The sequence below is a fragment of the Beta vulgaris genome, chromosome 1 (assembly GCF_026745355.1).
Source record: "Beta vulgaris subsp. vulgaris cultivar EL10 chromosome 1, EL10.2, whole genome shotgun sequence".
Classification (NCBI taxonomy): Eukaryota; Viridiplantae; Streptophyta; class Magnoliopsida; order Caryophyllales; family Amaranthaceae; genus Beta; species Beta vulgaris.
This window is the reverse complement of record NC_079202.1, coordinates 57,799,332-57,827,239: the sequence shown is the minus strand read 5'-3', so window position 1 is coordinate 57,827,239 and position 27,908 is coordinate 57,799,332. Positions and strand designations below refer to the sequence as shown.

Below are 27,908 nucleotides of genomic sequence, written 5' to 3'. Positions count from 1 at the left end.
TATTTATCAAACCTCGGGAATAGAAAAAGGTCTCCATGCTCCACATAGTATGTAACTTTGTAACTTTAACTTTCGCAATATTAGTGGAAAATACAAGTATACAAACAAGTAGAGCATTCAATTGCCAAAATAACAAGAAAAATCACAGAACCAACACATTGTAAAAAAAAAATGGCTGAACCATCCAACTTTCTTGATAAGAAAAGGTGCACTCATCTCTCTCTCTCTCTCTCCTACATTCACTAACACAGTTACAATTCATTGATGTAGTTGTATTGGAATTGTGGAGTTTGTAGGTATGCAGTAGTAACAGGAGCAAACAAAGGAATAGGGCTGGATATATGCAGACAGCTTGCATCCCAGGGAGTAGTGGTTGTTCTGACCTCTAGAGATGGAAAGAGGGGCTTAGAAGCCATTGACAATCTCATCAAATCTGGCCTAATTAGCTCTGACAATCTTCATTTTCATCAGCTTGATGTTACCAACACTACTAGTATTGCTTCTCTGGTTGGTTTCATCAATTCCAAATTTGGCAAGCTTGATATCCTGGTACTTCTTAACCTTTCTTTCTTTTTATCTTAACCAGTGGAGTATTAATTAGTCCTTAGCCTTTCTATTAACTAAGGGTCTGTTCTCGGCATAAAATAGCTTAACTTAACTTAACTGAATTGAAATGAATAGTGATATGTGAGAGTAAAAGTATTGTCCAGAGCTAAACTGAATTGAATTGAACTGAACTAAAAATAAGCTGGGAGAACAGAACCTAAGAACTGTAATTATTATGTGTATATAGTTTGACTGAATTGTGCATCAGTTTAATGGTATGTCATGATTCTTTTTGGTCCAAGTATGCTTTTTTTCTTTGTTTTGGACTTTAAATAGTTATTCTGGTTTTAAATCTGAAACTATTTTCTATATGCTGTAGGAGTCATTTTCTGAAACGGGTGATTTCAGAAAAGTGGGTTTCGTTTATTTTAGTATTTTGTAGTATTAGATGAGGAATTGGCCTGGTTAATGAGTAGAGAAATCCAATAATGGGTTCAAAGAATGGCTTCTTTTGGACAATTGATAAGATTTTTATTGGACATGATTGATATTTTGGCTAAAATGGCAGTTCGATGATTTCATAGAAGAAATGGCAGTAAAACTATAAAGGTTTGGATTTGCATTTACGTGTGCTAAATTCTCTCTCCGCAATCTTTACGTGTGCTAAAGATTGAAAGGAACATCTCCTTAAAACTAGTGAAAACAACAATATAGTAAGAAAAAAACTATAAAGGTTTGGATTTGTATTTATGTGTGCTAAATTCTTTCTCCGCAATCTCTACGTGTGCTAAAGATTGAAAGGAACATCTCCTTAAAACTAGTGAAAACAACAATATAGCAAGAAAAAAAAAAAGCGAAAGGAGAGGGAGTATAACCTACAACCCGCATTGCCCTACCCACTAGACCGTTATCAACATACTCCAACCCGCCCGATAACTAAGCATGATGAGGATTCATAAAAACCTTTGGCATTTTGCAGGTGAACAATGCTGCAATTAGAGGACAAATTGTTGATTTTGATGCTCTGAAAGTGGCAGGTTTTGGCACTGTAAGTATTCAAGATTGACTCATTTACTCTTTTGTACCAGGTCCTAATCTTTATGCAATATGTCACTCTTTAGTTTCTGTCACCTATTCTCCTAACGGTTATGATATACTCGCTCCGGTTGTATTAGTTTACCCATATATTTGGGCATAAAGTTAATACATTTATGAATCGTAAAAGGAAAGAGAAAATATTAATTTATTAAAATATAGTATTTAAGTTCATGTTGTAGACTTGTAGTGGCCAAAAAAAAGTGGAGTGAGAAGGTAAAAATAATAATAAACAATTGATGGGACCATTCAAAAAAAAAAAAAAACTAATAAAAGACAACTCAAAAAAGAAAATAGGCAAACTAATAAAAACGAGAGAGAGTAATATGTGGCCGAGTTTGTAAAATGAAGTTTCTCGACTTTAGTAACACCTCTAGCATCAATCTCAAAGAGACGATAAGGTAATCACTGAGATTGGAAAACTATGCCAGTTGCCACATCTTAATGACATTTCATGTAATTTCCTTGACTCAAGTCATTAGCACTTATCGTAAATTGGCGAAGCCAAAATTTTAAATTTGGGGGTGTATAGTGACAAATCGAGATTTGACCAATGTGTATTGGAATGGAAAAAAATCGAGATAAATTGATTAAAAATTCAAATACGTAACAATTTTGAATAATTTTTTATCCACAAAAATGCTTTTCGATTGAACTCGCGACCATTGTGTGAAGAAGCCTAACAAATCCAACATACCACGAAGCCAAACAACTTGGTTTGTCTTGATGTTGAACGGTTTATTTATAAATCTTTTCTCTAGAGCATTGTACGCGAGACGCACCAAAAATCGTGCATTGCTGAGTCTGCGCTGGGCGCGCAAGATTTGCATTAAGCGCACTCTTGTCGTTTGGTGCAGACTATCTTTTAAATGAATTAACTTCATTTTAAAAAAAAATTGGAGTGCACGTATACCCCCCATGCCCCTAGCTGGTTCCGCCCCTGCATAAATCTTAATGATCAATTAAAACTTTAAGGTATTCCTTCTCCCCCCCCCCCCAACCAAAAAAGGAAACGAGAGAGAAAGCATCCTCATTACTCAGTAATCCCAAAAGAGCTAATTAAGGATAAATTTTGAAATACTGTAGCCAGGGATACAGATCAATTATGCTGAGATGATGACACAGACATATGAGCTTGCAGAAGAATGCTTGAAAATTAACTACTATGGAGCGAAAAGTATCACTGAAGCCTTGCTTCCTCTCCTTCAATTGTCTGATTCGCCAAGAATCATCAATGTTTCCTCTTCTATAGGAAAGTTGAGGGTATGCAGTTTACCTTTTCATGTATAAAACTTCAACCTCAGTTCAAACAGAGAACTCATCTGTTTATTCTTCCCCCCTCCCCAGAATATACCAAATGAGAGAATCAAAGGAGTCCTAGGTGATGCTGAAAACCTTGCAGAAGAAAAAGTAGATGAGATTCTGAACGAATTTCTGAGAGACTTCAAGGACGGTTTACTAGAAGAGAAAGGCTGGCCATCTCCAATGGCAGCTTATATAGTTTCGAAGGCAGCTTTAAGTGCATATACAAGAATATTGGCCAAGAATTACCCCTCAATCATCATCAACTGTGTCTGTCCAGGCTTTGTCAGAACAGATCTCACAGGAAACATGGGATATTTATCCATTGAAGAAGGTGCGGAAAGTCCGGTGAAGCTAGCATTAATGCCCCACGGTTCACCTTCCGGCCTCTTCTTTTTGAGAAATGAAGTTTCTTCATTTGATTAATCCAATTTACATAATCAAACCCTTTTCTGATATTGTACATGTTAACAGAGGAAACAAATACAGGAACGGAAAAGGGTGTAACACTTGAAAAATGTTCTTTTTAATAAAAATGACATCACATGTCTTAACAATCAAGCTTCTCCAATGAAATAAGACACTTTGCAAAAATGTTTCTGGCAAAGTGTAGAGTAAATTCCAATATCTTTGTCAGACTGCAAACATAAAATCTATTATACACAGGCTTGATCAACGGAGCTATTATATTAGACCTATCTGAGTACGACTATATCTGCTCTCTAATGGCACAGCAGCGAAAGCTTATGACCAATTCCCAATCCTTTACCTTGCTGACATAGTTCAAGCTGACCTACTATGTTGCATTTGCATGTTTCTTGTCATGCTGTCCTACTAACTACCAAGTTCGTCATCCCAAATATAGAATTACTGAGATCAGATGTCAATCAATCCTTCATACCTTCATTTCAATAACAGCTTCTAATTGATCCTCAAATCAACCATAATATGAATATAATATCTGCATGTTTAATTAATTAAAGCAGTCTAGATAAGATCAATACCTTGATTTGTATAACGGGAGAAGTAGAGAGACTATTATATAAGCATCGAAAGCACTCCACATAAGAGTAATATACAGCAAGCAAATTTGATAAGACGAGTTCTTTGACCATATTATGTTGTACTTGGCAAAACTTATAAACACACTTCATAATCATGAGAAATTTTAATTTGTTGGAGTATGTATGAACTGTAAGCAGCATGTAAGACAAAGTAAACCATTTGAGGCACCAATCATATTCCGATATTCGATTGAATTTGCAGTAATTTCTCATACGTGAGATTAAACTGTCCTAGAAACAATAGCTGTGTTTACACTTCACAGATTCAAGGTAAAGATGACTTAGTAACATATTATGTTGGGAAAGACTAGGGCTAGATGAAGTATGCAACACCTAAAACTCATGAATATCAAGACCATTCATTGCAAACTGACAAGGTACGGAGTCGTGAAACAGGTCATGGAGAATGGGGACTGGAGAGTATCTAGACAGTAGAACATGGTCCACAAAAAGCAGAACATAAGTATAGCAGAAGATTTGACATATAAACACTAACTGTCAGGCAGCTGTTGATATAAAAGAAAAATCAATACTATAAAGCTAAAATTCAACTAGTAGTAACACTCTGACAGCTTTGTGCATAACAGTATTAAGTAGATTCCAAAAAGTTACCTAAATAAGAAGAGGGGGCATGGCACGGGGACCTGCATGCTTCATCCCTTGGAGACCAAGAGTACCTTAGGCTTCTTAGATCTGGGGGTGTTGAGTTTGGGAGAAAAAGTGGTCAGAGCAACAGCCTTGACAGTAGTACGAGCACGGTTGTCGAGCTGAATCAGGCTTTGAGTAGCCAGAATAGCCCGAGGATCCAGATCATGAGAAACCCGGGCATAGAGACGCCTAACTGCAACAGAAGCAATATCCTTAATCTCCTGGGTAACCAGAGGTGCAGGAGCTAGAAGGCAGTGACCTAGTATTCTCAGCACCGGCTGCAACAGCTCCCAAGGTAGTGGATTCCTCACTCCTCCTTGCTCCTGTCTGTGTCTTTGGCCCCCAGAAGAAGAATATGAATTCTGGGAATGGTTGGTATTGTTGCTGTTAATATTCCACCAAGTTATAGCCTCTAAACGGTTGGTTTCTCTTCCTGCTGCTCCTTTTAGGTGAGGGTGTGAGAGTCGAGCAATGAGGCCTCCATTACTACTAGTGGGAGAGGAAACAGGTTCCCCACTGACAGCGACAGCATTGCCATCATCATCCTGTTGGTTAAAAGTAGTAGTAGAATAGACGTCAAAAGAAAGAGCACAGGGACAATCATCGTTAGCCCATGAAGCAACAAAACGGCATAGATCAATTTTAGCCCAGGGAGGCATTTGGGAGATATGTCTGAAGAAGCGATGGAAGGCTACCCCAACAATGCAAGCACGCTTGGTGGATTTGATCCCCGTTTGGGGATCAAGAGGAGGAGAGAGGATTATTTCCCGAATTCCATCTTGAATTCCGGATGCACGTGAAGGAGAAGTAGAGAATGATGTAGAATAATTATTAATATGATGAGAAGAAGAAAAGGGCGGTTGTAGATGAGGAGTTGGGGTGTGATAGAGGGAAGAATGGTGAGAAAGGTAATCAGAGGATGGGATGGAAACGAGAAGGGGTTTGCCGGCACGATACTTAATCTCAGAAGAGTACAAAGCCAAGAGAACAGCCTCAAACCCAGCGAGGGAAGGACATCCAACAGTGGTGGGGGAGACAGTGGAGAAGGCATGAATGTGGGAGAAATAGAGGCCAGCAATGAGAGGCACCAAGGACACCACCAAAAGACAGAAATCTGATTCAAAATGATCAGAAGACTGGACAATGGAATCATACAGCCATTGGCAAAGAGGGTCATCACCGGATCCGGAGAGAGCAGATGAGATGGCTAAGTAGGCTTCATAGGAGTCCAAAAAAGAGCGGGCGGGGCGATCAGAGTCGACCAGGGAGGAGAGAAAATTGGTGGTTGAAAATGAATCAGGGAGAAGAGATAGAAGGGTTTCGATGCGAGAGCAGGATTTGGACACAGACTCCCACCCTGACTCCATTGAATCCCCTTGCTGCAGCTGATGTAGGTGTTGATATCACTGTTGCTGCTGGTTGGAAGTAAAATCAGAACTGGCCACAAACTGTACAATAGCACCAAAAGAAAGCAAAATTAATTGAAAATCCGTGAACCAAATGCATGGATCGTGTAGCAACAGAAATCAGCAAGAAGCAAACAAAGAAGAGGAGTGCAATACGCGTCTCTTGACAGCACCATATCTGTCTAGAGGACACTAAACACTGAAATGTACTCGAAATTTACCAAAAAAAACACAGAAACAATAACCCCCTATCATAAACACCCTACTTATCTCAAGAGTCAAGTTCCAGAAGAAAGACAGGGAATATTATATAGCCCACTTACACATGATACAACAAAAAGAACAGAAAGCAGAAAATCTTAGGACAATAAAGACAACAACATCCAAATTGCATCAGATTCTTCTAGGACAGGTAATTTAATGGCTGCAGATTCTTTTTGTTTGTTTGTTGAAGGATTAATGACTACAGATTCTGGATACCCATAACCAGGCACTAAAAACTAAAGTTTCATCTACAAGCTTTTCAGACCAGTTCTTCTTCACTCTAGTCCAATAACCCGGGATGACGGACTTCCGAACAGCCCCGGCCCTATCACTAAAAAGATCTAGTACATTGACAATGCTCTAAACTATTCTGCCATTATTGCTACCTACCACATTCTAATTTAGCAAAGCTATTCAATCCAGTTCCCAGTTAAAAGTATTACACAGAACATAGAAATGATGGCAGAATTCAGAAAGAACATCAAAGCAAACCGATTTAGTTCCTGAGTTACTTGCCCCTATAATTTGAGCATCCAATTGTACAAAGTGCTACACAAAATCGCACAGAATGATGAATATAGGTACATTGATACACTAATAATTCCAAAGCCCTAAAATAATTTAATTTAACTATAAAAAGTCGTTTAACCCTGAGAAATCCTTTATGTAACACTTGAAAATAAGCAATTTTGCAATTGCAAAAATCACGAATTATATCAAACTACCCCTACGTCTTTTTTAGTCGCTAAATTTATTTTATCATTTAGGACCAGGCATGTCTGTTTTTAATTACTACACTAGTTTTTTTTGTCCGAGCGATGCCTCGGGTCAGTTACAATAAACAAATATGTTATTTTTTAAAAATTTCATAATTTATTTTGCTACTTTTCGTATTTTTTGTCCATTAAAAAATTGAAAAATTCACGTCACAACATGATAAGTTAAAAAAATTGAAAGACTTAAGTTTGAAAACAATACCTTAAAAGAAATTGGACTTTATTATATTTTATTTGAAACATTAAACAACAAAATCATAGCATATTGATGGTTAAACTTTTATTTTTCATTTTAAAGGTCACGTGTTCGATACCTTTCTTTTGCACACCTTTTAATATATTTGTATAGATTTGTCAAATATTTATACTATTTTATTTACATGTATACCATAATTTTTGTCTTTATCACAAAAAAAAATAAGTATTTTATGTTTTATTACTCTACTTTTCAATGATCCTCGCATGTTTCATTGATCCGTGTACTAAAGTAAATATAGCAGCTAAAAAATGTCGGAGTGAGTATACACAAATCCACATATACAGAAAAGAAAATGAAGAGTACCTGACCAACTCAAACAAACAGAGAGCGAGGAGTCGTCGGCAGAAATGGATGGTCGACGGCAAGAAGAGTGCAACACGGGAATTCAGAGGAGGGAACACTCAAGAGACTTTGTGACTGAGAAGAGTGTAGTTTAACTCAAAGGGAGTCAAAGACTCAAAGTCAAGTTAAACGCCATATTGCAATTTCTCTTATTTAATCATTTTCTTTTTACGATAAACACATCTTATCATCAACAAATAATATTTCTCTTTTCATCCTCTATAATTTCCCAATTGATTGTTTTCCTCCCTTATTTGAATATAATTCTACCCTTTTAGCTCTTTCTTCTCTCTTCTGCACGTGAAAATCAGGGCTTCGTCATATGAAGGCATTCCAATTATTTTTAAAATCTAAAGTAGCATATTTTAGTTAAATCATATATATATAGTCATTTCGAGATACATATTTTATACTACCTATTTTGAGATACAGTAATATTAAATCTTGGTATATTGTCTTATTATATGAGTAGTTTTATAATAACAACTTTTGTTTATAATTTTAATGTATAGCTATTTTGGGATATTAATTGTTCGACGCGGTGTGTTGGATAGGGGTGTAAATGAGACGAGACAACTCGCGAGTCACTCGAATTTGACTCAGTTAAAACATAGTTAAAGAGCGACTCGAGTGAGATTAAACAAAACTCGAACTCGTCTCGAGATATTGGCGAGTTGAGTTGAGCAACTGTATAATTGACTCAAAGCTCGTGAGAAGCTTGAATACCCAATTATCTATAGCAAAATACATCGGTTCTATAAATTTTCTACCTTATGATTACTTTTAACTCGTGACACTTATCAACTACTCGAGATTTAATCGATCAAAATTCAACTCGATCAAAACTCAGCTCATAAGTTAAACTCAACTCAAACTCGACTAAAATGATAACAAGTCAAATTCAATCGAGCCGAATTAGGCTATGTTCAATTCACCTTATTTTTGCTTATTTCAGATCTAATCAGATCAGATCAGATCAAATCAGAAAAAATAAGTTCAGATCAGATCAGATCAGATCAGTCAGTTTTAAAAACTCATTTTTACTATTAAATATCTTTCATCACATATTAGTAAAAATTATAATAATTGAATATTAATAAAGTACTCATTGAGACGAATCAAACAAGACCCCACATGACTATATTTTTTCTTATATATTGAGAGAAATCTAAACGATAATATCTTGTAATCAGATCAGTTCAGAAAAAATAAGTTCAGATCAGATCAGATCAGAAAAAATAAGTTCAGATCAGATCAGATAAGTGAACTAAACATAGCCTTAGCCCAAACTCGAATCGCTTCATTAACCCCGACAGCGCTGACAAAAAAAAAAGGAGTCTTTGGGTACAAAATCCCAGGTACGCGCGCTCCAAGTGCTAGAGTGGTGAGCGAAGAGCGAGCATGGCGGACGTAGAGAAGGAGGAAGAAGATTGTCCCACATTCTTCGTCGCTGTTCATGTCGGCGCCGGATTTCACGCCCCTTCCAACGACAAGATTCTTAGGTCCGCCATGAATCGTGCTTGCCTTGCTGCCGCCGCCATTCTTCGCATGGTATCACATCATCCTCTCTTACTTCTCCTTTTTTACAACATTTGTTACTTCTTTTCCAACTTTTTTTCCAGATCACTGTGTACTTCAATATGTAGATTATACTTTCAATTTTGAATTTCAGTGATAGTTGTTGTCTGTTTGTTTGTTTATGAGGTTGAATTTTATGAATTAACCATTGAAGCTTTTCAATTTGATTTATATCAATGATTAGATTAGAATTTAGAGATCAATATTTAATATCGATGAATTTTATTAAATATGCATTGTTGTGAAATAATTGATAAGGAAAATGCTGAATTAAGTTTTTATCTAATTCAACTTAGGATTCTGGTGAATGTGTCGATGCAGTTGAAGCAGCGATTCAAGTTTTGGAGGTAATATTACTTAATTTTTTTTTTCTTGTTTGTCTTTTTCCTGCATTTTCCAGAACTCTGAGACTTTCTTTTAGTGACTAGCAATGCGTTTTCTTCTCTTGATATTCTATTGAATGAGGAGAGCATCAAAACATTCTAGTTTTACTATGCTAAACACAATCCTTTTTGCACTCGCAATTCGCCGGTTCGCTTATGTTGTGTAGCTGGAATTTTGTGTATCTCTTAGTGTATTTGCTCATTTGGAATGAGATCATGAGGAGGGATTTAGTGAAAGTTCCCCAAAGTCCAAATTGCAAAAGTGTTGGGACCTCTGAGAACCCTTTTAGTGGTGTTTTAATCATTAAGCGAAGTACAATTAGAGTTTGGTGTTGATATATGGTGCTCGAAATATTGATGAGAAGCTAGCGAAATTTCAGATGGCTTAGATACCTGAACCATGCTTGAAGGGTGTTTTAGGTTATTTCAGTCTATTGCAACCTAAAAATAGCGTTGTGACTGCCTCAGGATATTGCACGGTAAACTTGCTACATTCATTCCGATAGGAAAATTATATCAATTTGCATGGATTATGCCTTATCGAGTATGTGATTTGAAGATATTAGAAATTAATAAAAGTTGCTGTTGCATATCTTTTGAATAAGCTGCCATGGACATGATTTGAGGTTATAAATATAATATATAATTGATTCATGGAGGTGTCCCTTTAATATGGAAGAAGCATAAAATCATCAGGTGTTCATTTATTTTCCATTTTTGTTTACGTGTTGTGGCATTTTTTTATATTATTTTGCCTGTTATTGTCGAAGAATAAAGTGTTTTCCTCCCAATTTGGATATATCTTTTTAAAGGATGATCCTAGCACAAATGCTGGTCACGGTTCAAATTTGACAGAGGATGGTCATGTTGAATGTGATGCTAGCATCATGGATGGTCATTCTGGGGCATTTGCTGCTGTTGGAGCAGTTCCAGGTATCTAAAAGCTGAACTTAGCATTTTGTGGTTCTCCATTTTCAGTAACAGTCTGTTAAGTTTCCAGTTTTATTATGTGAGTTCAGTGTTGATACTTATTCTTTAACCAATATTATTATTATGTAGATCAGGTGTTCGAAATGCCATCAAAGTTGCTGCTTCCTTAATCAAGGAACAAAAGATGGGACCTTCTTTGTTGGGTAGAACACCTCCAACGTAATGATTTCTAGTCACTTTGTCTTCTTAATTCTGTACGCTTCTAGTTTTCTTCGATCATTCTTCAATGTCGTTGTGAGTGCCTAACCAGATTTATGCTATATTTATAAATTGTCTTATATACATTTGTTACTGATTTCAAGGACAAAATTTAGTTGTGCTATTTTCATGCCTGTTGGATTTCTTGTTGCTGCAAAATGCTTCTCGCTGTTGCAGATGTTATCTTTGTAATGGTATAGTGTCTTTTTATTTTCGCCGGGGGGGGGGGGGTGGGGTTAGGCCTGAGGGGCGGAGTGAGTATGTTCTCACAAATTACTTATTAATAAATTTAACCGGCACATACACTTAAGCACGTAACTCCAATTTCAATGAGTGTTAACCCATGGTCACCTGTGGGCACTATGAAAATTTGGTAAAACTTTGCCAATTCTTTTGAAAGTTTGTTGTTAAAGATATGTTCTCTTCACCTTATTTTTACTTATTTTTAGATTAAGTATAAGAAAAGTTCAGAATAGTTAAGAAAAAATAGTAAAATTTCAGAAAATATACGAAAAGTTCAAAAAAGATACAAAAGGTTAAGAAGAGAAGTTCAGGAAAAACATATATAAATATAGGAAAAGTAACAAAATTTCAGAAAAATTAAGGTAAGGAGAATAGACCCAAAGTCGGACAAGGGTCTTGTTGTCATGATTTATTCAATGAGTTTTTTCGGGTTTTTTTTGGTATGATGATGTCATCAAAGGTGTTGATGGTCAGTATAAACTTTAGGTGATCCTTTCCTATAAAAAAAAAAAGGAAAACTTTGGGTGATCCTTGGAGAGACTAATGAGTTTGAGAGACTTCCCTCTGGTTCTCACAAGGGGAAAGCAAAGCTTTTATGCAGGGTAATTAACCTTGGTTTTTGTAGATTGTATGCTCAATTAGTCATTGTTTTAATGTTGTATGGCCATCTAGTTGTTATATATGGACCTTGAGGCCGTCATGGGAGGCTGTTTAGGAGCCGTGAGGAGTTGAGGACTCTCTGGTATATGTCCAAAATAAATCTTTGGACATGAAATGTAGCCTTTGTCAAGGGAAATAATTTTCAATTGTGGCCTCAGATATGGAACCTACATCTTTTTTCGGGACCCTAAGAAGCTTCCTTCCGGTCTATATTGACATTTTCCACCAAGGCATATAAGGGTCTGCTAATCATGACTTATAGCCTTCAAAATTAATCAATTGGGGACCATTCTGTGTCAGGTGTCATCTATAGTTCGAATATACAATGTGAACTTGGGGGTCATGACTGAGAGTCTTCCTTTAGTTTTGACTTGTATATGTAACCTCTAGCAATATCTTTCTTGCCAATAGTCTGTTTCAGCTGCATATTTGAATGCGAACCTATAGCCACGTATACACAATTTTTCTTTTGGCCTTGTATGTTTATAAGATTTTCTATTTGCGATGAATGACATAGGATGAAGGAGTTTCTTTTGTATGGAAGTGGAAACCTGAGAAGAACTATTCTCAAGCAAAACAAAAGTTAAAAAAGAAAAAAAAATTCTCATCTAATCTATTTAGTGTGTAAAAGCCTGTCTGCTCTTTTCCATAATATTCAATGGCTTCTTGAGTATTTCTCTTTTATTTGATTTTGATATGTATATTATATGGTTTTCTCCCAGATTCTTGGTTGGTGAAGGTGCTCTTAAGTGGGCGAAGTCAAAGGGCATTAGTTGCGCGGGAACAATAGAAGAGGCTGAAAAGGTCCCTTCCCCTAGGCCCCTACTAACTAGATTAGCTCTTTTAATTAAATTCTGAATGAATATTGCAATCTTTGCACGTGGGGTTCTTTTTCTTTCATTTTTATTCTGTGTGTGTGTGGTTGGGGGGGGGGGGGGGAATTGTGCTTCTTCTTTTGGGTCCAGATTGCGCTTATCCTTTTACATTTCTCCATATGGGAACAGTGGTTAGTGACTGAAAAAACCAAATCACAATGGTGCAAATATAAAGCAATGCTTGATGCTGCCAAGACAAAAGTGAGAGCTTTTGACATGCAGCCTTCTAGTAGTAGACCCCACAAAAAGGGCCTACTATTTGGTAAGTTTTTCCAATATAGTCCTGCTAGATCTCCATGTTATCTAGAAACAGCTATGAGCGTCATATACAGGATAATATTCGGACAAATTGCACCGTGTACACTGACACAGCATTCATGATATGTATTTCTGATCTCAAAAGACTTATCACAATATATATAGGCACATTTGAGGTCAACCAGTTTGCTAGTTCTTGTTATAATTTATCTCAAGCTCATTTATGAGCTGTATATTGTATAATATTCTCCTCTCTTGTCGTCTTTTATACTTTTTTTCCCCTCCATCAATATGCTGATAGAGATAAGTGAGGTATATAGTTGAAAATCGAAACGCCAGATAAGGATTTCATAACCTTGCCGTATGGTTGTGTGTCAACACGGGTATTTGAGATAAAATGAAGAATTGAAGCAACATTACTTAGATATCATAGCAAGTATGAGGCCAAATGGAAGGAACAAACAAGTGTTACCGTGTGGCTTTTAATTTTGTTGATATCAAGCCATCAACTCAAGAATGTAAATCCTATGTTACACAGACTCATTACAACTCCTCAATTATTTGTGTTGGATCCTCAGCACTCTGATATGAATATGGACATGTGATAATTAATTTTGAACCAAAAACAAGTAAGTTTTCATGAAAAAACAAGTCTCTGTAACATCTGGACACGTATTTGTGTCTGACACAAATGCTCAGTCCAAGTAAAATAAATTCTGGCAAAATTAAATATCAATATATACTCCAATCGAAAAAATAACAATTTATATATCAATATATACAAATTTGTAAACTTGTCTCCTGTGTAAATTTCTACCACGGTAATTTGTTTGCAGGGTCTTGTGATTAGGTGAATGCAAATGGCGTAAAAAAGGTTTGTTTTTCTAAATGCTGATTATATTATTTTGATTACATGTTACTTTGATTATCATAATTGTTACTGAATCTTTGCAAACATATTGCTGTGATCTTACATAAGATCCTAGACAAAGCTCTCTATATACATAATTCTAAAGAACTACTTCTGGTTAATCAATCAATTTCAGAGACATTGGAAGAGATCTAATTTTAGCTTCAAAGTTTGAACTGATAAGTTACATAAATATGGAAGTAACTGCTTTATTAATTGGGACTTAATGTCTTAGTTGTTAGATGCTAATTTAGATTGTTTAATAGACTTTATGAGTAAAAATGAGATGTACATGCTCCATAAATATTCCATTTTGTGCTGTAGATGTGGAAGCTTACTCAAGTGATGCTTCAAAGGGGATCGGGGATGTTAAGTCTTCTACATTAGGGGTGATGGAAGAAGACTGCATTATGGATACTGTTGGAGTCATATGTATTGATCGTGCTGGACATGTTGCCTCTGGAGCTTCTAGTGGTGGTATTGCTATGAAGGTACTGAATTTGAAGTTGCTTCTTGTAATCAGCCAATCTATTATGAATAAATTATATTTTTGTGCAGTTCTACTCTACTCAATCGCATCAGTTGCTGACACATATATTTCTGCATCAGAGAAAGAGTTACTAATATATGTATCTTTTTCATGTAATTCTACTTTGGTTTTTATGTTTAATTTTCCTTGACATGCTCTTCCTCCCACTTTCCTGGTCCCACAAACTTTTCCTTGAGATTAATAATTAGAGCATCAAAACTTTAGGACATCATCCCATTAGTAAGGAATTGTACTGAAGAGAAGAGAGTGAGCTCAAGAAAATTGTCAAGATAGAGATGAAACCTCAAAACGATGGTTTCTGCCAGATCCTTGTAAGTCTCATGGCAATAATGTTTGTGTAACTATCTTGTCCCAGTCAAATCACCAGCTTGATCTGACAATTAAGCTTCCAGATTTTAACAATTTGTTACCCCCCTTGTAAACTCCAGAATCAACTCCCTGACATATGTAGTGTTTTAACTTTAAAATGTATGTTGTGGTATCTATGTATGTTTGTTCTATAGCTGAAGAAAAGTATACTGGATACCAGCTTCTCCATTAACAATTCTTGAGCAAGTTTTACTTGTGCCTCAGTGAGTTTTAATGTCTTGTTTTCTGAATAAATTGTTTCCCTTTTCTTACTATGCAATGGAGGCACTCCTTTTTCTTATTACAAGCAGATTCTACTTTTTCATCCTAAATAGAATATGTATTCAATTTCTTAATCAATTGATTAATATTGGAATCTTTCCTCTTGATAGGTGAGTGGAAGAGTAGGGTTAGCAGGCATGTATGGTTCAGGTTGCTGGGCATCCTCAAATGGTCCCTTTGAAGCTCCTTTCCGTGTAGGCTGTTGTACTACTGGAGCTGGAGAGTATTTGATGAGAGCTTTTGCCGCTAAGGAGTGCTGCATGTCGTTGTCATCGTACTATATCTTGACCTTTTCTCCCATAGCTTTTATTTACTCATGACCATGTAGCGGCTTTCTTGTATATCCTGCGACTGCAGTTACGTTGTCTCTAGAAGACTCGCACTTGCTTTCACTTAGGACCTAATAATTTAGGTTGTATATTAGCATAGATTCTAGAGCAAGTTAATTCTTGGTCTTCTTTCTTTGTCTGCTCTAGTCCCTTTTGTTAGCTACCAGAACTTCTTTCTATCGGCAAGGAGTAGAAGTTCTTGCTTGTGAAAATTATTCTTCAACGTTTGTCCATACTTTAATTGCTATGACTGCCAATTTGAGTGAAAGAGGCAAAGAGCATATCCCACTCTTAATATCTGTATTGGAATTCGGAACTCTAGGTGTTGCCTTGTCTCTTGGCCAACTCACTGAAAGTCCATTCTGTAGTGTATTCCATCTTGATTTTGTATTTCTTTCTCCACACTTTTGGGGCAATGTCCTTGTTTGTTGATTTGATTCATCTTTCTAATAACAGATCACAGGCAGGTCCAGCTTCTGCTTGTATTGAAATTCTTCGCCTAGTTATCCAGGCCTGCCGACAACAGGGGGCCGATGGCAGTGCTGGAATCCTCCTTGTCCAAGCTGATGCTCCCCTGGTGGTAACTAGCTTAATCAAAAGCCAAAATTTCCTCTGGAACTTGAACTTGTTCTTGTTCCTTTTATTGTTGCAACTTTCCTCCCATCTCTTATCAAGTCTTTAATCTCTTTTATATTGATTGTTCCAGGGTCCTGAGAATATGCCAAAGCTGAAAATGGTTGAAATTGCAGCTGGATATTCATCGCAGTCCTTTGGCATCGGTTACTATGGAAGCTCAATGGAAAGGCCCAAGGTACAAATTTCCTTCTAATTCCATGCAAGCTTTTGAAGAATCTTTTCATATTGATGCTCTTTTCAGATGTTATGCAACTTGCTCTGATGCATTAACACGATTTATTTAATGGTGTGTTGATTAATGCTTACATCTGCTACTTTCAAAGAGTTTGCAACTCACTTCAGCTTTAGTTATCATTGTGACGTTATATCTTCACCTATATTACATATTTACATATGTATTCTTCGTATGATCTATGGGAAGGGGTGTGGATCTGGGGATGCTTGGTTGGCTACTTATTTCTGCCTTTAGCTGGATTTTCTATGGGCTATATACAGGTCTGATGCTTGCTTTCTGCTACAGTGCCAGAACAGATACAGATAGTAATACATGGATCATATAATTATTTAATTGACTGGAATATGTTTATGTATACATTGTTGGGTAGGGTTATTTACTTTTCTCAACAAATTAAAGACCTATATTGACATTATACCCTCACAACTCTGTGTTCTATGGCAACAGTTGGGCAAATAACCGTTTTCTTTTTATAACAACTCTAGACGGACTGCTACTGCACAAAGCAGTCAGTTACTTCATGCTGAAATGAGCAAGAAAAATGAAATTTCCAAGTTATGTATTTTGTTTCATTCTATCTACTAGAATAGGTTCATAATTCTTGCAATCATTCTGTTTTCAGGTTTCGGTTTTACGGAACAACAAACTAAAGAGCACGACGGGAATAGACCACTTTGAAGCCAGAATCAACCTAACTGGAAGCTAGAAGATTCTGTTCATTTAGTGATCGGCCTTCATATTTTGCACGCACTCACTGTAGTCTGTGGCAACCAAACATATGGATGCAGATGCAAAAGTGATCACTTGTAAAGCGGTCCAACAATAGCAAAGAATATAACGGGAGCAATTTTGATCATACAACCAGCACTGCAGCCCTTGATGTGATGAAACAGTTATTGCAATTTTGATGAATACTCGATGTAAAGCAGTCCAACATTGCAAAAATCTAATGGCTTCTTTCTGCAACTATGAATCATCTCATTTGCAATTATAAATTTGGCAAAATATAGTGTTTAGGAAGTTACAACATATGGATTCACAATTTGGCTCAATTCCATCCAATACATATGATAGAGAGGGCTAAGGCAAGAAATTCAAAATTCATCCTAAAACCCTGTTATTACGAAAAATACTCGGATGACAATTGACATGAAAATCATGCACTGCAATTTGCAATGGATTTGCTTGCACAACAGGCTTGGAATTGTATTCAGCCAATTTGTTTTCCGCAAATGTTGACAAGGAGAGCTAGTTAGCCCCCCCTTTTTTTTCCCTAACAGAAGCTCCTCCTTCCCGACACATGGGAGCAACAGTACCCGAAATGATCAACTAATGTGTTGTTTATCTTGGATTTTATCTGTTGTTACAGTAACTAATTCTACATTGTAGCAAATTTGTGATGTGGCAATTATGCTACCATGTGGATGGTTTTCCACCTTTCTAATCTATAACTTTCACCAACGCTATCAGTTAAAACTGTGCATCCTTTTTGCTGAACTCAGAGTATTCGAAAGAAGCATTGCGATGGTCATTGGACCAACACCTCCAGGAACAGGGGTAACAGCTGAAGCAACCTTGACAACCTCTTCATAGCAAACATCCCCAACTAATCGATATCCTCGAGGACTTTCTGGATCCTGTTGTGCATGAGAAATCTTAGCAAAAGAACAATAAAAAAAATGACGTGGGAGCACAAGAAATAATTCATATTGGATTAAAAATGACCAACTGAACTTTAAAATGTGCATCAGTTCTAGTATTGCAGAGCTATTTGTATTTTGTTTTAGAGGTGCTATCTGCAAAAACTTTAACAATTTGTCATATTTAGTACTTTACCTTTGTATAAACCCCAAATTAATCTACTACCATCATTTTGTGAAACTTCATAATGCACATGTGATATGTTAACCATCCCTTTTGTTCTATTTTAAAGATTAGAATGAAGGCAAATTGCATTCATTCTCTACTAGATGGAAATCTAAAGAAAAAAAAATTGAATTCACAAGTTCAACAAGGAAGAAAGTATTTGCAGAAAAGAGAAGCTTTAGCCTTTTTTTTTTAGGGGAGGGAAGCTTTAGCTTTACCTCAACTGGATTTATCCCCACATCGATGATGACAGCACCAGGCTTAATCCAGCTACCCCTAACCATGTTTGCTTGCCCTACCGCAGAAATGATAATATCTGCTTGTTTTATGATATCCTCAGGATTGCTTGTTCTAGAATGAACGATTGTAACAGTAGCATCTTCTCTCTGCAGAGATTAGCTGTGTTATAGCTTATATAGGAAAAGGATCCATGGAAGAGTACATATGTATAGTAGAAGTTCAAACATATATCATATTGCTGCATAAACAAATAAAACTAATAGCAAATAGAACTTACTTGCAGCAAAAGAGCAGCCGGCATCCCAACTATATTGCTACGCCCTATCACGACTGCTTTTTTCCCTTTTATTTGAATTCCATATCTATGCAATAACTCTATGCATCCTTTTGGTGTACATGGAACAAACAAGGGATCTCTACCCCGCATTGCAAGACGGCCAATGTTTAGAGGGTGAAATCCATCAACATCCTTCTCAATTCTAACAGCATTTAGAATTTTTTCCTCATTCATATGCTGCAAAATGCATCCAAGGAAAGTAAGAACTGAATCTGTACACTTGTGGATGAAAAACTTAAGAACACAATGCAAGGAGAAGAAGAAAAAGGTCAAGCAAAACAGACAGCTACCTCTATACATGTCTTACCCTTTATAATGCACGCTAAATTGAAGGCAGCATGGGGTCAAAGACACCAAAAGGAGCAGAATTCTACCATAAAAGCAGCCGACTATAGAGTCATGGTGGATTGGTTCTTGTCTATTCATATGCAAACATATTCCACATGAAATTGATACCATTTAAAATTTCTTTTCACCTATTTGTCACTAAGATATGATACAACTTAAAAGTAGAAAAAAGTAAATTTTTAGAGTTATTTTACATACTTCGTTTTGTTTAAAGTACCATATTTCTTTTTGGTTGTTTTTTGATTGTACCATTTCCCTTATCTGGAAAGGTGTTCTGCTGACATGTTTATTTTTAAAGAATTTCCCTAATACAACTACCCAAAATGCATGCTATTTCAGATGGGTACAACTAAAAATACAGAAAGGAAGAATATTCTATTGAAAAACATTTAGGTCACTACAAGCAAAGTCAGATGGCTGAAGAACATATATTGACAAATAATATAGCCAGCGCCATTATGGAGTTTGTGTGTGTTACAAATATACTACTTCACAAGGATCGAAATGGAGCATATCACAATACTGAGCAATTATAACAATCATGTTTGACCCCCTTCTCGACATTGTAATAGCAGAAAAAGCTTTCTATTTTGAGTGAATTAGTTGAGACTTGAGAAAACTAGTCTATAAAAAAAATCAAAACAGGTATAACCATGTGGCATGACGAAAGTGTAAAAAATTCAATCCAAGAGCATACTGATGGAAGAGGTAACTGAACAAGTATTCCATGAACTGTAGGATCTTCATTGAACCTAGTTATAGAGTTGAGAACTTCCTCTTCTGTTGAGTTTTCAGGTAAATGTACTTCAAAAGAATTAATCCCCACTGAGTCACAAGCTTTCTTCTTATTACGAACATAAGTTGCAGAGTCCTTCCTATCCCCAACAAGTATCACAGCCAACCCCGGAACAACACCAGTAGCTTCTTTCAATCTCGTTATTTCAACTCCTATCTCCTCCCTAATTTGCTTGGCCACGGATTTACCATCAATTACTTTTGCAAGGCTCTCAGTAGCCATTTTAGCTGTAGTTAAAACTTACAAAAAGCATTAGATGAAATTAACAAAATCCCCAACTAAGCTATAGCATTTTCACTGATCTAGAACACACGAAATTCTTAGCAATGAACAAAAGGTCTCAGAAATAACTGAACAGTGATAACTTTGTATATTTAGCATCATAAACCAACAACTACCAAGAAATGAATTGCTGAACTATTCTAGTTATTTAATCTACATTGAGTATTTCTATTCCTACTCAGTAGTTGCAATGAATTATCAAACATAGCCATTGGACAAATATCATTACAAATACAAAATTCATGCTAACTTCGGAACCACCTTTAGATGAAATAATTGAAATCAAGGCTCCAATTCCCCAACATCGACATGAAGCGTATTTGCGGGTTCAGGATTTCAGAAATGGGGGTCCAAATAAAATCAAATAAACAAAGCTCATAGACGAATAGTAAATTTCAACTAAAAAAATGAAACTTCAACCAATGTTAAACCTTTGATCATCATTTTTCACACTCTTAACATTCTACCAATCTCATAAATTTAAGACTAATTCGAAAGGCGAAAGTAGTATGATACAGCTAGATAATAAAACACCAAAGTATATAAAGAAGCTTTCTTAACTTAAGAAACTCCACTAGTGCTGAAACTCTGAATTCTGTAACAGACAAATAAAATAAAATAAAAAAACAGCTATATGTGGTTTCTCTAATTGCTTCATGTTCATCAAAAGAAGTAAGTAGAGAAAAAACATAAGGTTTTTCTTAAATTGCAGTAATTGTAGGTAAACATACAGTATTCAATTACAGGCAGCATCTTTGTTAAACAAAATCAAATTCAAATCCAACAGAAAGATAAAATAATGATAAAAAAAACTCCGATTAGGTTAAAATGCATCAAATTAAACGAAAAATAGAAACCTGAAACGAAATTCGAGGAAGCGTGAGATTGAAGAGAGAGTGAAGGTAAGGATTGGATTGAGGAGGTGAGAGGTAGATGAATCCGACGAGAGAAAGGAAGAGCGTTGTAACAATGGCGGAGTTTCTGGGAATTAAATGGAAGAAAACGAGCAGTTGTGGAAGATGAACAGTCGGAGAATATCATGGAAGCCATTTTTGTTGAGTTGTCTGATCGTTGATGCTTTTGTGAGAGTGGCAACTGCCAAGGGTTTTTATCTAGGGCTTAAGAAATAGGAATATTTTCAATTCATAACCTATGTGAACAAAATTCACATAGCCATGTTGAATTTACCTTATTTTTGAATAACTTTTTTTAACCCTTAATTCAATAAAAATTATTTGCTATCAAGCTTTTGAGATTTTACTCGATCTTAGTCTTTCCTAATTTAAAAGATGTATATTAAAAAAAGTTCAAGTTTAAAGTAGCTAAAATAAACTGTTGTAAATTATGTGTAGTGAAAGAAAAGGTGTATGATTGAAAAATAAATTAACATAACTAAAGGATTATGGAAATCAATTACAAAAGCAGAGAGATGAAATTTTAATTCTACCTAAACTTTGAAATGCAATAACAATACCAACATCCATTAACAAGTTATAAAAATACCGAGAAAATAACTTTTTCATCAAGAAATTTTTATATTTTCTATTTACACCACATGATATTTAAATAGAACTAATAATGATTGTAAATTATATCATTCAAAATTACATTTATACGAAATTTAAGAATAATAACAAAAATAATTCACACACTTATGGCGTGAAAAAAAAAATAGTTTTTTTCTTACGGGAGGAAGATATGATTTCAAGATTTGTAATATTAAACGTCATGTGATCATGTCAATGCTATACGATTACCTTTTGCTACTTACTCTTGGAGCCACCATATACATGGACATTGAATCTTCAATCATGATCGTGTACCAATGTTCTACAAATGTATATGTATAGGCTAGCATGTAGATTACGAGTTTGTCATTTGACATGTAAATTCTGTTCAACATGATGATGAATTAAATGACAGTTCTTTGGAAAGAAAAAAAGGAAAAGTTGCATTGGGGGTTTTTCGGGTAAAAACTTATATGACAAGGGATGGATCGAGATTAGGAGTCGAGATGGTGGCTGGCTTCCCGGAGAATGATGAGAGACCTACAAAAGCGAGAGTTAGACTATCTCGGGAGTGTATCAGAGATCGCCCTTCCGACGATCAAGTCAATTGATGGGTTTAATTGGTAAGTGAAGTGGTTTGTCTAGAATTTATTACCTCAATAAATGAGGATTTACTCCCTATTTATAGGCGTTGAAAATATGCGAAAGTGTCCTGTCAGGCTGATGCAAGATCTGAGATGGATGGGACCCACTAGGGGCTTGCCAAGCTGGCCTAAGGTGTAAGAGCATGTGGAACCCATTGAGGACTTATTCGGCCCAAATAGGGGGACTTTTTTTAATCTCGTTTTTTTTTTTATTTAAATGGTTTAGTGAAAATTCTAAAAAATTATTAGCGGAGAATTGGAGAATTTCGCTATAATTTGGTGATTTGCAAGGAATAGTGATGTATAAATAGCAAATATTTGGATTCTCGTAAGTTGTATATGAATTTGACAGGGTATTTTGGATTGTATTCTCCTTTGTCAATGTAAATAGAAACACTTCCTCCGTGCAACAATTAAATATGCCTCACAAATGATTTTCATGTATTATAGTTGTTATGTTACGGAGGAAGTATAAATTATGCTGTTACGGAAAAACTATGATCAATGTAGGGAAACACATGAAAGAGTATTTTTGGACAAGGATATTTTGAGGCTTTCAGTGACTAGAATTAAAAAAATTAGCAATTTTTCATAATGGGCCAAACAAGCTTGAGTTAGCCCCGCCCATGATTGGTTTGTCTATAACCCGGTCCATCTTAGACCCGGCATGTGGATTGTCCATAATTCGACCTGGCTTAGGCGGGCCCATTGACCAGGTCCACTATTGTTAAAAAAACTTGATTGACTAAAACCATCTCACCAACCTATATTATTCCTTAAGTTGTAAGTAACTTGAGTTGCGTAGCTTTCAAAGTAGATTGTCAAGTTGACTTTGTATCAATATGACTTGTTATTTATTTTGTTTGGATATTCATAGTTTCTCTTTGTAAAAGATACCAAGTACAAAAATTATTAAAAGAAACGGTCTAAGTTTAATATAAAAGTAGACCTAGTTATTAAAAGGATTAAACTAGTCACTGAAAGAAATTAACCTAGTCACTATTGTGCTAAGCCTCTTTTTAATATTGATCTTACCATTGCCTACTTTTAATTTTAAAAGTAGACAATTTCTTACAAGACAAGGTTCAGTATAGCAGGTTGGAGATTTACTTGTAACCTTGTAATTACAAGATTGAAACCTTTGAACTACGATATTTGAAAGTATGAATTGATCTTATTGCTTCTCAGTCCTCCCTATTCCAAATTGCTTGGCCTATCAAAATTAAGGTCTAATAAAGCTCCTTCTTCTACCTGTCAAAAAAATCCTTCTTCTAACAAAAAAAATTCATTCGTTTCTACCTGTAATGTTTCCCATTTTAAGAAATTGCAAATTACTTGTAACATTAAAAATTTTCGCAATATATTATTATTTTATCTCTCCTATCACACAAGTCTTTTTATTTAATTTTTAGCACCTTTTTTCTCTTCTAAATTCTTGTACCATATTTTAATATTAGAAGTAAAAATAAAATGGAAGAAGTATAAAACATTGAATAAAATAAGGAAGGTACTTGATCGTGCAAGAGCTCAATACTGACGCTTCCAAAATCTATCTGCGGTTAAGTTTACTAAGTCTCATCCTATAAAATTGTTTCATCGTTTTCAAATTTGTTACTCCATTTTCTTTTGAAAAGTTTTATAGAACATTGAAATAAAATAGGGAAGTACTTGATCGTACAAGAGCACGACGTGATGCTTAAAATTCTCTGTAAAGTTAACTAAATGGTTTGACATTCTATGTTGGTTCTTATATAAATTTGTTATTCCATCTTTTTAAGGTAATCTGATTTTCACATTTTTCCTCAATTTTACAAAGAACTTAATCGCTTGTAAATTAACCCGTCAAAGAAAAAAAATTACTTATTAATTAGATTCATTTTACATAAAAGTAAAAGAAAAGGCATACGACAAACAAATAAACAAACAAGGATGAATTCAGTAATTACTAGTTCAAGACACTTGACCAAATCAAAACAAAGATTCGAATTAGATTATAGTTTTTTTTGTCTAAATATTCAAACCAGTTTTCTTTTATAGTTATCTTTTCAGTTCATTTTTTTATAATATGTTGGGTCCACCTAATAAAATATACTTATAAAATTACATAAATCCTTACTTATAAACCTTACTATCATACCTTATTTTTGGTGCAAGTTGTTTGTTGACATTACTAGCTTACGTTGTACCTAAGTGACGACTAAGCAAGTTCATGGAATCACACAACTTCACTACAACTACTTTATTATTAATTAAAAACCTCTATATGATCTGAGTGCACCTCCAAAGTGCCTCTAGTGAGGTTTGATCCTACAACCTCAAGATTGTAAGATACACACGACCAAATCACTAGACCAAGTACTACCTGATTTCTAATTCGCAAATTGCAAGCTAAGTTCGTTGTAGCACTAGCAGTATTTTGTAGAAACACCACTTATAAATAGCACCAAAAGCAAAGGACTTAAAATGAGTACAAAGACATAAAAAAATATGGCTGGAACATTGGGTAAGTTCATAGCATTGGGTAAAGGAGGGAAATACTTGCAATATGTATTAGAAGATGGAGAGTTGCACAGTCGTATGCAACTCTCAGCAAATGAGGTAATAAGTGAGCGATCATTCACAAAGTTGGAAGTGATGAGTGGTGAAACAAGTTGGCAGGAAAGACATTTAGTACACCTAAGAAGCTCCTACAACAACAAGTTCTTGGTGTTAGCGTCTGAGGGTAATACATGGGTTGTGGCCGGAGCAGATGAGCCTGAGACAGATCAATCTAAATGGTCTTGCACGTTGTTCAGGGTTGTCATCGATGATAACCACTTGCGCCTTTCTCTCCTGTCGGCAAACGTTGAGTATGGTGTCGAGATCACACAACCAGAACAATGCCTCTCCATAGGTAACATTTACTTTAAACAACATTATCTTTTATGATATGACATTCTTGCTTTGATTTTTTTAAGTGAACATCCATTCATTGAGGTATGAATATGTGTTTATATCACATCTACAATAGAAGTCAGAGCCTAAATAATACAGGTCAAATTGAAAGAAACTTAATTTTAATATGGTAAATCGATCACGATCATTGAGTAGAAATAATCCGTCTAAATACCCTCTTTTACATCTCTCTGTCTAATGCGGCTTCCCACGAGGGGGTCTAGCAATATGATGTGGTTTTGATGTAGAACTATAGTTAATTCAACTGGCTATACGTGAAAGATTGATTGTTGGTGCAATTCCGCACAAAATCCTACTCCCTCCGTCCCATAATATAGTGCCTACTTCATTTTTGGTGGGTCAAACTTTAAAAACTTTGACTGGATATTCTCATTTGTATATATAAAAAGACTTATTCATGTGGGATCTTGTTAGATTCGTGTCAATGTGTAGTTTCGTAATATCAACTTTTTATATTTTTTATTAATACGAAATTGAAGATATTGACGTCAAAGTTACGTTGATTGGAATAAAGTGTAAAAAAAACAAGCACTATATTATGGGACGGAGGGAGTGTTGAAGCTATGATGTGTAGCGCACACCACATGTGAGTGTCCCACATTAATTAAATAAGAGAGATGGATTCACTTTATAATGCAAAGGGGTTACTCCCCTTATTGCCATATGGTTTTAAGGTGGAACCTCCTTTGTGTTGTGAAGTGGACTCTGTCAGGATCCAACCCCGTTAAAACACAAAGAAACCAAAATAAAACACTCACGGTGAAGGGGTGTACAAAATCCATAGAGGGGACTAAAACAGATGAGACTTATTATAAACAGGAAAAAAACGAAGCAAGGAACTACATACTTGATATGTTTCTTTGTAATTTAGGGTAATTAAACTCATGTTTTTTTTTTGGATAGGAGGTGACCAAATTCTGTTATTGTATTATCGTATACAAAATTTTGTGAAGAGAAGTCTAGACCATCATATCTCAATTTAAATACTCAAATTATTTTGATACGTTACATAAAAATACTATCACAAAACATATTATTGTCAACAACATTATACCTCTTAACTCATTTTAATCTATTGCCTTTATCATCAGTGACAGATTCAACATCGGAACCAACATTGTTCGACATTACAGACTTGGACTCCCTAGTCATGTTGCCTAAGTACGTAGCATTCAAGGGCGACAATGGCAAGTATCTAGCTGCACGCCCTATCAAAGGCCATAAGTGGCTCAAATACGACTCGACGAACCCACTGGAGAGGAGGGTGCACCATGAGTGTATCACCCTACCAAATGGTGATGTACGCCTCAAATCGTACACATATAATTTTTGGAAAAGGCAGGGGGATGACTGGATAATGTGCTCGTCTGATGAGCCTGTCACTAACAAAAACACATTGTTTCGTCCAGTGAGGCAAGATAACCAAGGCAATACCATTGCTCTAAAAAACCTCGGAAACAATAAGTACTGTAACAGGCATCGTGCAACTAATAGACCAAGAAAAAAGGGTACTCTTAGAGCAACAGCCTCCACAGTAGTTCCGAGGGCTGTGATGCAGGTGGAGGAAATCGTCAAGGAACGAGAGATATACGATGTGGACTACAGGGTAGAGGATGCCAGGATATATGATGTGGGTCTGGCAAATAATATCAGAAAATCTGCTAATAACTTGTCAGAAACAAATGAAGCTACTGCTACCTTGACTTTCACCTACACAAAAATGACACGAGAGACCTTCTCTTCATCTCATTCATGGAAGGTTAAAGTGTCAATTCAAATGAAGGCGCGGATCCCTGTATTAGTAAAGGGTACAATTCGTTTGGATGCATCTTATGAAGGGTCTACAGCATGGTCAAAGACGAAAGAAACAACCGAAGAAATAAGCTCCTCTGTCAGGGTGGTTTTACCACCAAGGACAACAACAACTATCACTATGCTGATTGGAAGAGGCTCAATTGATGTCCCTTATTCCTACACTCAACGTGACATTCTTTATGATGGTAGGGTTGTCAAAAACAGAATGCATGATGGAATTTTCTCTGGCCTTAACACTGAGATGATTGATTATACCATTGAAGAAGAAATCCTCTCTGATTCTCAACTCTTATCGTTGCAGGCAGAGGCGGCAAGATCAGCCATGTCCAAGCTTTAACATACTACATTGCTAGTACCTATATGCCTGCAGCCTGCCTATATATGTATATGCTCCCTATGCCATACATACTAGTTACTCCATATTTGTGTATTTGTGTTAGTCTTTGTGTTTGTCAATGTTGTATTATTCCTAATTAATAAGGCTGCCCACAATGATCTAGCGACTATGTATAGCTAGAGAGTGGCCCTGAGTGTTTTTTTTTTTTTTTTTTTTTTTTGCTGTTTTTTCTTTTCTATCTGTGTGTGTGAATGTGTGTTTGCCATAAGAATTTACTGTTGTGTTGTTTTTGATTGAGCTTTGTGTTGATTCATGCAATATAGTCTCTTTTTCTTATAATAACTTTTGCTCGCATTAATGTATATAATATGTTCCTTTACAAGTTTTTATGATGAACTTAAATCTTCTATTTGTTTTAAACTTGCACTTGAAAGTGACGAATCATAAACATAATAACAGCAGATGAGAAATACACAAGAGGTCTCTACCTCTGTATTTCTTGTGCATGTTTTAAACTTGTGTTAGAATAAATTTGACCTCGACCGGAGTTCGTTTGGGTCTTGATCGGATAGCAAGACTGACACTGCTCCAAGAACGAACTAC

The 27,908-nt window shown here is 35.7% G+C and overlaps 5 protein-coding genes across 6 annotated transcripts; 3 read left to right on the top strand and 2 right to left on the bottom strand.

Moving 5' to 3' along the window:
* Positions 1-100: 100 nt before the first annotated feature.
* Positions 101-3,500, top strand: LOC104888569 ((+)-neomenthol dehydrogenase). The gene is made up of 5 exons (XM_048638982.2): positions 101-206; positions 297-549; positions 1,526-1,594; positions 2,728-2,904; positions 2,989-3,500. The coding sequence occupies exons 1-5, from the start codon at positions 172-174 to the stop codon at positions 3,367-3,369; spliced, it is 915 nt and encodes a 304-aa protein (XP_048494939.1). The 5' UTR covers positions 101-171; the 3' UTR covers positions 3,370-3,500.
* Positions 3,501-3,519: 19 nt separating this feature from the next.
* Positions 3,520-6,058, bottom strand: LOC104888576 (hypothetical protein; the record flags this gene model as incomplete). The annotated part of the gene is made up of 2 exons (XM_019248353.2): positions 3,520-3,904; positions 4,620-6,058. A coding segment is annotated over one exon (1,398 nt), but the record flags the coding sequence as incomplete, so codon positions are not given.
* Positions 6,059-9,014: 2,956 nt separating this feature from the next.
* LOC104888590 (putative threonine aspartase) lies at positions 9,015-17,143 on the top strand. Its single transcript, XM_010673615.4, has 11 exons — positions 9,015-9,253; positions 9,577-9,627; positions 10,476-10,596; positions 10,728-10,812; positions 12,477-12,558; positions 12,759-12,891; positions 14,122-14,288; positions 15,088-15,251; positions 15,763-15,886; positions 16,013-16,117; positions 16,800-17,143. The coding sequence occupies exons 1-11, from the start codon at positions 9,104-9,106 to the stop codon at positions 16,881-16,883; spliced, it is 1,266 nt and encodes a 421-aa protein (XP_010671917.1). The 5' UTR covers positions 9,015-9,103; the 3' UTR covers positions 16,884-17,143.
* On the bottom strand, positions 17,132-21,175 carry LOC104888585 (bifunctional protein FolD 4, chloroplastic). 2 transcript variants are annotated; one of them, XM_019248356.3, is made up of 5 exons: positions 20,904-21,175; positions 19,666-20,003; positions 18,561-18,797; positions 18,262-18,429; positions 17,132-17,814 (listed from the first exon to the last, which is right to left on the bottom strand). In XM_019248356.3, exons 1-5 carry the CDS (start codon positions 21,094-21,096, stop codon positions 17,644-17,646), a joined length of 1,107 nt encoding a protein of 368 aa, XP_019103901.1. In that variant the 5' UTR covers positions 21,097-21,175; the 3' UTR covers positions 17,132-17,643. The 2 variants fall into 2 exon arrangements, with proteins under 2 accessions (XP_019103901.1, XP_010671911.1); XM_010673609.4 differs by having other exon boundaries at positions 19,666-19,991; positions 20,904-21,173.
* Positions 21,176-24,587: 3,412 nt separating this feature from the next.
* On the top strand, positions 24,588-27,598 carry LOC104890551 (uncharacterized). Its single transcript, XM_048639004.2, has 2 exons — positions 24,588-25,091; positions 26,245-27,598. Exons 1-2 carry the CDS (start codon positions 24,686-24,688, stop codon positions 27,303-27,305), a joined length of 1,467 nt encoding a protein of 488 aa, XP_048494961.1. The 5' UTR covers positions 24,588-24,685; the 3' UTR covers positions 27,306-27,598.
* The last annotated feature ends 310 nt before the right edge of the window (positions 27,599-27,908 follow it).